The sequence below is a fragment of the Periplaneta americana genome, chromosome 16 (assembly GCF_040183065.1).
Source record: "Periplaneta americana isolate PAMFEO1 chromosome 16, P.americana_PAMFEO1_priV1, whole genome shotgun sequence".
Lineage (NCBI taxonomy): Eukaryota > Metazoa > Arthropoda > Insecta > Blattodea > Blattidae > Periplaneta > Periplaneta americana.
Window position 1 is genome coordinate 61388759 of NC_091132.1, and position 13861 is coordinate 61402619.

At 36.2% G+C, this 13861-nt stretch overlaps 1 protein-coding gene across 6 annotated transcripts in view; it reads left to right on the forward strand.

The window, feature by feature from the left end:
• LOC138716370 (sialin-like) overlaps positions 1-13861 on the forward strand; it is a 211494-nt gene that overhangs the window by 192314 nt on the left and 5319 nt on the right. For 5 of the 6 annotated variants that reach the window (XM_069849389.1, XM_069849388.1, XM_069849391.1 and 2 more), the window contains 6 exons: positions 440-524; positions 4624-4844; positions 6700-6849; positions 10184-10316; positions 11183-11338; positions 11708-11793. In XM_069849389.1, the coding sequence (XP_069705490.1) occupies positions 440-524; positions 4624-4844; positions 6700-6849; positions 10184-10316; positions 11183-11338; positions 11708-11793 (831 nt within the window). The remainder of the gene's footprint in view (positions 1-439; positions 525-4623; positions 4845-6699; positions 6850-10183; positions 10317-11182; positions 11339-11707; positions 11794-13861) is intronic. The other variant, XM_069849392.1, reaches the window with a different exon arrangement.

The window sequence follows — 13861 nt, forward strand, 5'->3', positions numbered from 1 at the left end:
AGAAATTCATGACATCGAGTAGTTTAGGCACCACACATTTTTGAATATTAGACATATATTTTTATTCATATTTTTTATTTACATACAGTAGAATCCTTCTTATCCGGCACAAAGGGACCAGGCTAGTTTTGGATACGAGATTTTGCCGGATAATTGATTAAATACTGGTATATACAAAAAAAATTCGTATTTCATAGTGCCAACTTCAGCCACGTAAAGCGTATTTCTCTATCACTTTCTCATAACTGAATAAACATAACTGTGTGGATTTTCCTTATTAAAACACATCACATAACACAAATAATATACCGGTACTAATTTTAGGTTCGAATATTCACTGAAAATTAAAGTTTGTGTGAATAATAAATTTTAATCAAATAAAACTGAATGGTGTAATGAATATGAACAAGTAAATAAACAACGTATGTAACATTTTCAGGGCTTAACTTGGCCTGCAATGTATGCGATGGTGGGCATCTGGATACCAGCTATTGAGCGGAGTCGCTTCATGTCATCGTTTCAAGGTAAATTGAATTTTATAAACGAGAGGCGCTTAATATTTTGTGACGGATGGAAGAGAATTTTGAGTTGAATCACTTCTTCTGTTTAGTAAATTTCCAGATCTCCTTTTTAAATATAACAACTTTTTCTTAATTTTTTTTTATCTATCCATGGCGCAACAGCCCATGGAGGGCCAGAGCCAACTAGCCGACTACTGGCCTCACATCCACACGCCTCAGCAGAGGTGAACGATCATCCAACCAGTACGGGGGTAACGTGTGGTCAGCACGATGATCCCCCCTCACTGGTTATGAAGCCGGATTTCGCTACTCATTGTAACTTCACAAATTCATCACGATCCTGGGTGGGCATTGGTTCCATACACTGGTCGCCTTTTTTTTTATTAAGTGTTGTTATCTCATTGACTTTAAAGGATTAAATTATGCTTTGATTATATTTGGTTATAAAAATAATGGATATCTATATGTACTGGGTTCTTTCCCATAAAAGTATGAAAAATATATTTTTGTACGTATGTAACATATTTTTCGGATCATAAGACACTTATTCCTTAAAAAATGCGGTGAAATCCCGTTATAACGCGCCTTAGTATACCGTGGAATCTGATATACCGCGGGTGCAGTCACGTCCTCCAGTATTTAAGGAATTTATGTACAGTCTTAGAAAAAAGTTTTGTCACACAGATACTTTATACCTAAGTCCCAGAAAGGAGGCAGTGCGCATGATCAGAGGACGAGCAACCTGATTCACAAGAGAAGGACTAACTTAGTTGAGGTAATAAAATTAGTTTTGTTTCGTTGTATGTCTGATCATGCGCACTGCCTCCTTTCTGGGACTTACAAAACTTTTTTCTAGGACTGTACATTCCGATACACAGGATCTAACAATTTTTCCCTGTGTTCACGCAGTCTAGTTTTATTTTTCTTCAACTTTCATTCTTCTTTGTATTTTACACGTGCTAATTTGAATGCGAATCCTATGGTACTTTTGACCTGCGAACACCAGCAGTTAGATCTACAGTGACGTAGTGTATTTGTATAGGCTTAAAACTTGGTGTCTTTGTGTGACCTTGACCTCTTCACTGATATGACGCCGTTGTGATTTACCTGTTTCTTAATGATAATGGGTCTGCAGCAGAGATATATGTGGAAGAAGCATTAAATATTGCGGTATTAGCCACTGAGAGACCAGGTAAACTTAGCAGATTTTATTGACTTAGAGGTATTCATTTGACCTCACAGTACCAGTTGAGTGGTAATTTGGTTGCAACCACTAAGAGAAAGACATATACCATAGAAGAAAAGCGAAAATCTTCGAGAAATTAAAAATGTGCATCTGAAGAGAGTATATTTTGGTGAATACAGTAATAAATGAAGTTGCAAGTGCACTTAATAAGAATATTTAATTATTTTTATAATTATGTACTCGATGAGTAAAAGTTTTATTTTACTGCAAGTATGTTATAATAGGAGTCTAACGTATGTTCTCCGACCTTCTTGTTGTCATGGAGTTTTATTGTAATCCTGCTTAAAAATTGACTGCATCTTATGGTTTGAAGGTCCATCATACATGCCAAAAAGACTGTTAGCAAAATTCACATGTTACCATGCAGGCTAGCTATACTCTGCTGCAAACCTCCTGCATATGGCAAAAGCCAATAGCGGATTGCTGGAACCTAGCTATATCATTGTCTCTGTGGGGGGGAGGGGTAGGAAGAAGAGGGTCCGGGTAGGAAGGTGAATAGAGAAGAAAGATAAATGGACGAACAGATCGATGGATGGATGGATGGATGGACAAGGATTGATAGGTGGATTGGATTGAATGAGATTGGATATTAAATTGGATTCACAGATAGGTAAATACACAATTCAGGTATACCTTGAGTACTGGGTGATATCAGTAGACGTTAGAATTAAAGCAAAGAATGGGCACTCATGTACGGAAAACGAACATTTATCACATACCTCGTCTCGTCTCGTCTCATACAGTTGACATACCGGTATTCAGTTAGATCGTGGAAATCATTCTAAAGCATGCGCAGTAGGTGCCACCCACCTCCAATCTATTGTCACTATCACTCAAGATATACCACAAGATGTGTAGATAGATGAATAGGTGAACAGATCAGACAGATAGATTGATGGATGGGCTAGATAGACAGACGTATGCGAACACATGCAAGTGTGCACACACACATGGCATGTATGTTGAAGATCACTGTTTTAAAGCTATTCCACTACAATGAAGCAAGGTTGTCTTAGTCTTGCACCCACCACTCCTTTTGAAGTACAAAATAGTGGTTAATAAAGCTGTGACTTTCACATTGTTTCTAGAGAATTTTACTTTCTTGTGTCAAACGATACTGTTACATAGAAATATGCTGTTTGGGTTTTATATATTGCATAAAATTTATGCGAAGTTCCCATATTGCAAAATAACTCTCAAATACGTGAGTGTTCCTGTGAAATAGTACAAAAATAACCCATGGTGTCTATAGAGGATTCCAGGTTCAGAAAAAAAGCATTGGTTTTATGAGCCTTGCTTAGTACACTGCAGAAGTTGTGTGATAGGTAGGCATTTCTAAGCCAACTGGTCATTTGATGGAATACTCCATATGCCCAATGAATTTTACTTAACCTGGAATCCTCCATATATAGATAATGAAAGTAACCACAATGTAACTAATTTAAACAGTTGTGTAACGAAAGTAACGAAATGTAATGAATTTAAAAGACTCGAAATTATTGTGGGTAACGAATTCATACTGTTCTGCTTCACTTATTTAATCTTTACTTAATCTTGACTGAAGTGGAGCTGAAACAGTTGCAGTTTCAAAAACATGAAATGTAACGAATTTTAAAAACTCGAATTGTGGTGAATAACGAAATTATGCGTACTGTTCTGCTTCACTTATTTAAACTTGGTTAAGGTGGAGTTAAAACTACTGCAGTTTCAAAATCACGAAATGTAATGAATTTAAAAGACTCGAATGGTGAAGGGTAACGAAATTATGCAAATTGTTCTGTTTCACTTATTTAATCTTGTCTAAAGTGGAACTGAAACAGTTGCAGTTTCAAAAACACAAAATGTAATGAATGGTGGTGGGTAACAAACGTACCGGTATTCATATTGTTCTGTTTCACTTATTTAATCTTTAATTAATCTTGGCTAAGTAGAGCTGAAAGAGCTGCAGTTTCAGAAACAAATGCTATTGGAAGGAAAAGCAGAAAAGTTGAAGAAACAAGTCTGATGACATCGTGATGACTAAAATGTGTTATGTTTTTTCATCGTTCTTAGGAGTACCGATAACTATCAAGTTTGGTAACTAGAAAGTAGCTAATTTTGTTTCACATTTTCGGTAGACACTGAAATCACAAAATGGACGAAAAATTCTTGCAACTTCGCGCCTCCAATGTAATTTTTGTAGAACACACAATATATTCCGTAAAGCGGGGTGACTTTGAATGCCGAGGTGACTTTGAACAGTAATTTAGCGCCTTTCTAAATTAAATGCTGTACCCAATTGCGATAAAACTGTTTAAGTTGTCAATAAACTAGTTCAGTTTTTTCGCAATAGGGTACAGCATTTAATTTAGAAAGGCGCTAAATTACTGTTCAAAGTCACCTCGGCGTTCAAAGTCACCCCACTTTACGGTTACAATATATTATTTTCATACTATAATGTGTCCAGTTAGCTCTACATGCAAGAATCAAACAAAAATATACAGTACTGAAAGAAATTGTTGCATATTATTTTATTGCAAACTTATGAAATATGTGATATATTTTTTTCCGCTTAAAAAATTCTTGCATATTATATTGTTGCAAACTTACGAAGAAATAGGTATGCAATATTTTTCTGCACAAAATAAATTTACGTATTTCTTCATAAGTTTGTAATAAATAACGTGTAATAATTGCTTTGAGGACTGTATTAATTCTTACATCCGTTATAAGGCAATGTTACTCCAATAGGCACAAAGTAACCTTGCTTTGATGGTACTGAATGTTCTGAAATAAGGCAACATCTCATAAAGTGAAACGTATAATATACACACTTAATTTTCAAATCGAATCTTCAGGAACATTTTTGATTTCCAGGTTTCAGTTTTGGAATTGGCCTGACATACCCGCTTTGTGGATTCCTGATCGCACACTTTGGATGGAGGGTTGTGTTCTACGTGACCGGCAGTATTGGTATACTGTGGTGCTTAGTGTGGTGGCTGCTAGCCTTTGATACTCCTGCCCTGCACCCTCGGATTTCAGCCAGTGAACGCCGCTACATCGAGACCAGCGTTGGCAATACAGTCGTAGGTGACAAGGTTAGTAATACTTATGATTCGTATATTCGTTATAACAGTGTTATTGTTGCGTTTTTCGGTACCTAAATTATGCATAATACCAAGCCGACTCCCATGACATGTTAAAGGAGGAGCAAGTGTTGCAACAACAACCAAATCTGAGTCGACCTGGTTGGCAAGTTGGTATAGCGCTGGCCTTCTATGCCCAAGGTTGCGGGTTCGATCCCGGGCCAGGTCGATGGCATTTAAGTGTGCTTAAATGCGACAGGCTCATGTCAGTAGATTTACTGGCATGTAAAAGAACTCCTGCGGGACAAAATTCTGGCACATCTGGCGACGTTGATATAACCTCTGCAGTTGCGAGCGTCATTAAATAAAACATAACATTTAACCAAATCTGAGATAGTTCAATAGAATGGTCCACACCTGTGGAGTAACGGCTAGCGCGTCTGGCTGCAAAACCAGGTGGCCCGGGTTCGGTTCCCAGTCGGGACAAGTTACCTGGTTGAGGTTTTTTCCGGGGTTTTCCCTCATCCCAATATGAGCAAATGCTGGGTAACTTTCGGTGCTGGACCCCGGACTCATTTCACTGTCATTATCACCTTCATATCATTCAAACGCTAAATAACCTTACAGTGTAGTAAAATAACCTACTAAAAAAAATCAATAGAATGATATTCTACAAATTAGACTTCTTTTCGGTGGTGGCATGAATTTTATGTCACTGTACTACTTCTAGTTTCACACAAAACTTTGGAAATTCGCACTGCATGCTTTTTTGAGTTCTTACTTTAGATAAGAATTTAATGTTTTAACACCAATACAAAGTTTAACTGATGTAATGTCTCTGTTTGAAAATACATGCAACAAATACAGTAAGTGGCTGACAGTAACGAAGCAGGTGGTAGCATAGGTACATCGAAGATTGTTGCCAGGTACGATAATGTGTGACAGTAATGCCACAAATATGTATAAAAAAGACAGATGAAGAGAAAATAAAAAATAATAGATTTGTGACAAATGGTGAAATTTATAACAACACTGAAAATAAAGGATAAAATGGACAAGAAAACGTTCGATCGTGAAAATCAGGATATTTAGCCTCCTGAATTAGATTTGGAAAAAAAAAAAGATGGGACCAAAGTTGAAAGAAAGGACTGTCCTGGTTAAATTGGACATCTTAAGTAGGAAGAATTAAATCTCAACAGACAGTTGCAGAACCTTTCTTTCTCATACTTTTTTATATCAAAACTTGTCCATCATAGCAAAATTGACCTTTAAATTTACTCGTTAAAAGCTTTTTTTTTCTTCATACTTATTATGATAAAAAGCATATCATTGGTTTTTTGGTGGTTTATTTTACGATGCTTCATCAACTGGAATGGTTATCTAGCATCTGAATGATATGAAGGTAATAATGCCAGCAAAATGAGTCCAGGGTCCTGCGTTACCCAGCATTTACTCTTAATGGGTTGAGGGGAAAACCCCCCAATCAGAGCCCACTCATTTCATGGTCAGGTATGCTAACCATTACTCCACAGCGGCGGACCATACCGATGATATATAAGACTTTTCATTATAGGCCACACTCGTAATTTTAGATTTTTATTGTAATGTAAAAATATAAAATTATATTATCTATTTTACTTCTTTCAAATTAACTGCTCTGATCATGGAAATCTTCCCCCTTTCCTTCCTGCCATCACTCCTCGACTTCTAAATTGCTTTCGCATATTATTTCATTAGTTTCGTTTATTAATATTGTCCTTTTCCTTATATTATGTTTTAACTTTACTCTTAGACGTCCTAACTATTTGTCTCTTTGAGTTTGTTTGCTTTGTCCCGTTCGTCCCGGAGTATGTTTCTCTCTTTACAGGGCTTGGTGGTTCCATGGCGTTCAATATTAACATCATTACCTGCCTGGTCCATAGGCATCACCACATTTGGACGTATATGGATTCATTATACTTTCATCATTCCTGGTCCCATGTACATGAAGACTGTGCTTGGTTTCAGTATTCAAAAGGTAATATTATAACAAGTACCTATACAGGTACGTCAGGTATCTATATAGGTTGTTTCAGGAGGAATAGTAAATAATTTAGGAGGTGATAGCATGGACTGTTCTGAGTAAAAAAGTTCATATAAACATGTGTCCAATTTTGATTGGGTACAGAGATACAGCTGTTAGAATGTAACCCAAGAAGGTGTTAAGCAAAGGCAAATGATTACATTCAATGCACTTTCGTTTTGTGCATTGCTACTCCAGTTGTTATGGGCTTGTTTATCGATTGTCAGGTGATACATCGTCTAAATCTAACGATCCCCAGAAAATGGGTCGGCAGATATGGTCACGTTTCTTGGCCACCAAGGTCCCCGGACCTTATCCTTTATATTTTTGTCTGTGGAGATGGTTGAAAGGCAAAGTCTACAAATAAAAAGTAAACACAAGAGCCAATTTAATCGTTCGGATTATGAATAATGCTGCCCTCATAAAAGAACTTCAAGACGACCTCAGAAGAGCTACACGTGGTGTTGTCAAGAGAAGTCGAAAGTGCATTGAAGTCTGTGGTGGAATTTATGAAAATCAACTTTGAACGTAATCATTTGCCTTTGCTTAACACCTTCTTGGGTTACATTCTAACATCTGTATCTCTGTACGCAATAAATTTGGACACATGTTATATTGAATTTTTTAACAGGAGTATATCTGTTCCCTAAAACATTTACTATTTCTCCTGAAGCACTCTGTATAAATTAAGTAACGCGTTCAAATATATTAAATAGAGAATAATACAAAGTTCACAAAACTCAAAACTTGAAAGGATATCGTACATCTTATGCTTGATTTATAGATATTATTATTATGTAATCTATTCCAGTGATGTGACTCATAGACCATGCACATTTAAACTTCATCATCATCATCATCATCATCATCATCATCATCATGTAACTTTCAGGGAGTTAGGCCATTGTTGACCTATTACGATCTGAAATATGTTGAGTCTCTTCAGTGTCTTCCTTGGTTTCTTGTGCCTGATAGAGTGTAATTTTTAAGTAATCTAGGCAGTCTGTTGCGTAGCATTCTGTTCACATGTTGTATCCATTGTGATTTATAATTTTGGATTTTGTCAAGAACTGGGTATATTCCTAATTCTTCTAAAATGTCTGTATTTGTTTTAAAATCATCCCAGTTATAACAATTAAACTTGTTGCGCGAAATTGCTGTGAATGTGGCACAATGACACATCTCCATTGTTATTGTCTCACTCAAATGATTAATGTCGGCAAGTCAAAGAGTTAATGTTTGCTATACTGCAAACACTCTCAGATCTTCCATGTAACACTGGCTGAATGTTTTATTATAAGTCATCCCATACGCGACACGCTTCTAAGGTGACGATAAGACATGATTGCTGGCCTCGACCTCTCCCTCCACTGACCCAAAAGACTGTCTATATAATAATTTTATTGGCTCAGCGACTATATAGCCAATAGCAATTGGCTGGGCGAGTAAGAAACACATGACTAAAATAACAAACACGCGGTGAGCAATGTAAACTTGAGTACCGATATCAAACCTTTTGATGTTAACATTTTGAGTGTGACGATAATAATTATTCCACGTGCAGATGTTACGGTATCTGTTGTGCAGCCCATTCTGTAAGGTCACGTCATCCAATCCAGTTGAATAAATTGTCATCCAACCAGTTTTCTTATTTCTTTGGCATAATATGATGATTTACCATCTAGTTAAAACAATTCCATCCGAGCTTCTGCTAGCAGATAAAAGTGCAAGTATTAATTGGACTTTAATGGTCTCTGGAAAGCTTCAGTTCTTTGCATCACGAAGGAAAAGGGGAAGACTATCTGACACCTGGATAAAGTGAATTCATACATCAGTGAGGGAGAGTGACATAAAGAAAATTTGTAAGCAGACAGACAATAATGAAGGAAAAGAATGAAAGTAAATAATCTGTTATCATAGGTTCCGTGTAAACATTATTAAATCGGAAATATATAATATAATATAATATAATATAATATAATATAATATGATATAATATAATATGATATAATATGATATTAGTACATTATGCAACGAGCCTATAATGATAGTAATTAAGACGCGAGTATGTTTGTTTATGAAACGAGCGCAAGCGAGTTTCATAATTTTCATACGAGCGTCTTAATTACCATTATAGGCAAGTTTCATACGACTTTTTATGCTCGATCATATTTCTAACTTGAAATTATTCAGAAGTATTAATTTTATTCGTATCTAACTGAAGAGTGGAAGTGACCTTGTGCGTAGCTCGTAAATTGTGAGATGTTCGCAGACGCGAAAGTATTGATTTTTTCCGAGGAACAATAATGTCATTGACCTTGTTATAATCTACAGAATAACATGAACTAATTTTGATATAACCTGGAAAGTGATTTAGAATTATTGAAAAACGAGATGACAAATTGAATTTATTTGAATATTATTTACAATTAACGCTAATTATTATAGTAACAAAACATAACCTTCTGCGACAGTATTGGATTTCCAGCCTCCGTGACGTTTCCCTCATTGTCGTTCGATTGCATATCCGAGAATAATCGAAAACCTGAACTTTAATGAATAGGTGTACTTCAATGACGTGCATTAAAGGACTGCTACCAGGTATATAATTACTACATTTCGGCATGGTCGAGTATAAAATATATAATATAATATAATATATAATATAATATAATATAATATAATAATCTATACAGGGCCATACAATAAAATTTGTGGACAGACAATAATGAGGAAAAGAATAAAAGCAAATAATTTGTAATTATAGGTTCTGGAAAAATTTGTCAGACAATAATAAAGGAAAATAATAAAAGTAAATACGTAATTTGTAGTAATAGATTCCGAAAAAAAGTGCATTGTTAAACGGAAATATAATATACAGTAATATATCTGGAACCTATGATTACAAATTATTTGCTTTTATTCTTTTCCACCATGATTGTCTAAATTTTCTTTTATATCCCTCTTCCTCATTGATTTGTAAGTAAGTAATATAATATACAGGTAATACAATTACGAATATTATACTGGTATGTAGAGAAGATTGTTGATTGTTATTGGTGAGTTTTGTCCGGTTTTGTCCATATTACGACATCATCTGCAAAAGAGCTATTATGAACTCTCTTAGTGTTATGATTGGTTTGGAGAGGTTTGTTATGTGAACAAAAAAAAAAAAAAATGTGCTAGAGAATGCATTTGTCTCCCTCCTATCATGGAAAATAGGAGTATATTGATTAAATTAATTATAATCCACTTCCGTTGCATATTAACATAAATTTACTTTTTTCAGAATGGTTTGATGTCTGGAGCTCCATTCCTGTGCAGCTATGTCTCATCTGTATTTTTTTGTTACTTGGCTGATGTCCTTGTAAACAATAAGCTTCTTACCTTAACCAATGTCCGCAAGCTCTTTACTGCCATGTGTGAGTATCTGAAACGCAAGTAGCTTGTAAACAGTAATATGATACCTGTAGTAAAGAAATTGAGATAGCCTAAATGTAACATAGAGGCTACAAGTTACATTGTTGTTTAAGAAGTAAACAATTAAATACAAATTCAATTGAGAGAATAGAAAAATATCATTTTATAAATAATTTGCAAGTAATGAGAACTGTAAACAAGACTAATTAACTGTATAGATAGAGAATGTTTCTAATTAATTAAGTTAGTGTACTCAATTATGGAGTTGGGATTTTTCAGTGATTTATTTTGTACTGTAATACCGGTACCTTCGAATTTCACTCTTAACTGTTTATGCTGGAGTATAACAATGATATCGAAATACGTGCGTGTAGTCTAAACTGACAGGCGTTTCATAGTACTACCATTCATAAAACATCATACCGTAAAATACGTGTCACATTTATGGGAAAACTGTAAGGGTAAGGGCGTTATTTCACTTGCATTTTTCTTAAATACCAAAATATTTGCACGTATACCCTTCCACCCTGTATAGATCAAGGATAAAACCATTCCCAAAATCTGATTTAAGTTGACAGTGAGTGAAATATCTCCCCCCCCCCCCCCCCCGTACAATGCTGAAAATTATTTCAGTTAATGGTCGGGAATGAAAGCATGAGACAGACTAGGGAAATACTAATGCGCCACTTTTGTGTCGGACTGTAACATAATATTTCTTCATTGTTTACATATTTTTCAGAACCTCACTAAAGACATGTTACTGTAGGTATGTCATACCTGATTTCTGGTGTTTGTTCCACAATAACAACTGAACTTTGTATGTACATTTTACAATAAAATGAGTGATGTGATTATAACAATGTTACAGCTCAGATTGTACCTGGCCTATTGGTGCTAGCTATTGGCTACTTAGGCTGCAATATCACACTTGTCCTCATTGCCTGGTTCTGTGCTGTCACTCTTATCACTGCTTCGTATGCTGGAGCCATGGCTAATGTTGTTGACATAGCTCCAAATCTTGCTGGTAAGAATTTGATTCTTCACTTTTTATTACATTTTAATTATAGCTTTTTGTAGAAAATGTTTCTTTTTATAGTATTTGACTACTGAATTCTTACCTTTTTATAATGAAAATGGCGAATGTCTGTATTTGTTAACATTTGATTATTTGTCTTTGTGCTTACGCTGTCACAAAGACAGAACCACAACGAGCAGAAACCGAAAATTTGATCATTCATGTGGTTTCCTACAAAAACTATGCAGCATGCATTTATAAAACCTTTCTAATTTGTATTTTTAAATGTCTAATATTTATTGCAAAGTTCTTAAACTTCAAATATGTATAATATCAAAGTAATTGATTCAGTACATTTTTTATTTTTCTGAAATGCAGGACCAATTCTAGCCTTTGCTCAGACTATCCATATGACGGCAAGTTTCCTTTCACCAATAGCTGCTGGAATTTTGCTGCAAGAAAGTGTAAGTTACCTGTTACTACTTTCTGTTTGAATCATGTACAACAAATATACGCCTATATGTATATACAGGTAATAGGTACATTCTACATAATGGAACTCTTTGCATCATGATCCACAGTTAATCCCGATTTACCACGCAAATTGTCTGAGCTGCATTTAGATTCGGTGCTGTGGATTGAACTTCAGTGTAAGTAGTGCAGTGGTTAGAGCATCCAGTGCGTAGAACTGGGGGTCCTGGGTTCGATTCTCGACGCCAGAGCGAATTTTTCTCCATTAATAACAAATGATAACCATAACAGATAATTCTGTAGGACCAAAAAATTAATCTTTACATACATTTTCTTTTATTTGGAATCCCATTTTCCCACATTTTCTAGTTAAATTCCTTAAGCTTACTTCTATAAAAAATGTTTTAATAAAAGAGGTGATAGAAAGCGTTCTTGGAGAAGATCCTTTAAAATATATAAATTAATTCGAAACATAAGTCACCGTAAAAAGAAATGGCGACTGTCAAGACACCATGTGATATTCTGTAACTCTGAATTGCAAGCGACTGTTGCATGGTTAAATAATACAGGGTTATTCTAAAAGATGGACCCAATTTCATTAATTTTTATTCAATGAAGTATAAATTGGACATGTCCCGCACTGTGGCGTCATGGTCTAAGTCATCCCGCCTAGGACTCACATTATGGAATGCGCGCTGGTTCAAGTCCTCACAGGAGAAGAAATTTTCTCATGAAATTTCGGCCAATGTATGGGATCGGTGTCTGCCCAGCATCGTGATGCACTTGGGGAGCTATGATAGGTAGCGAAATCCAGTTACGCAAACCAGCTATAACGGCTGGGGGGGGGGGGGCTCATCGTGCTAACCATACGACACCTCCATTCTGGTTGGATGATCGTCCACCTCTGCTTCGGCATGTGGCCGTGAGGCCAGCAGCCGGCTGGTCGGTCTTGGCCCTTCGTGGACTGTAGCACCACGGATTATTTATAAATTGGACATGAACAATCTACATACAAATAAGAAAAGGAAGTTTCCAAGTTTTTTTAACACAGGTTATAAATGTTCAATATGTTCCCCCTTTTACTGCATGGCAAACAGCTAAGCGGTAGCCAAACTCGTCTTACACGCGAAGAAGCATGTCTTGTGTTACTGAGTTCACCACAGCAGTGACACGGTTCCGCAGTTCGGTTAGAGTTGTTGGTAGAGGTGGGACATAAACAGCCTCCTTAACATAGCCCCACAAGAAAAAGTCACATGGCGTGAGATCAGGAGATCTCGGTGGCCAGAAGTGTAGAGCCAGGTCTTGATTTCCCATGCGACCTAGCCATTATTGAGGAAGGAATTGATTTTAAAAACCTCGGACATCACAGTGCCAATGGGGCAGAGCTGGACCCTGTTGGAAAATGAAGTCTTGTGAATCTTCGGTAAGTTGAGGAAAAGGCCATTGTTCCAACATGTCCAGGTACGTTATTCCACTTATAGTGCTTTCTGCAAAACAGAATGGTCCATAAACTTTTGTCTGTGATAAGGCACAGAACACATTTAGCTTTGCTGACTCACTTCGTGCAAACTCAAGAACGCAGAAAACCTTATGCTGCATAGTAGCCATCTTACAACTGACGCGAAATGCCTGACTATTGGCGCGAGTACCCTAGTGGCCGTTTACGCAACTATCACCGTCCAAGCTTTGGAAAACAAAACTTTGGAACTTCCTCTTTCGTTAGGTATGTAGAATGTTCATGTCCAAGTTACTGTATATGTCGTGAAATACAAATTAATGAAATTGGGTTCATCTTTTACAATAATCCTGAATTATGTATGTAACAATGATCAGGGGCGGCTCGTCCATAAGAGCTGCGGAGCTGCAGCACTCCCTGCTTTGACAGGAAAATAAAAATAATATTTATTTTAATTTTTAGAAGAATTGTTACAGCTTTTATTGGTAAATTGCTTTATATTTCATCTGACCGGGAATATGTACTATTATCTTATGCATAATCTTTTTGCGCGTCGACTGTATTGGAATTGACACTGCATTCAAAGCCGTCCTGGGATCTGCAGG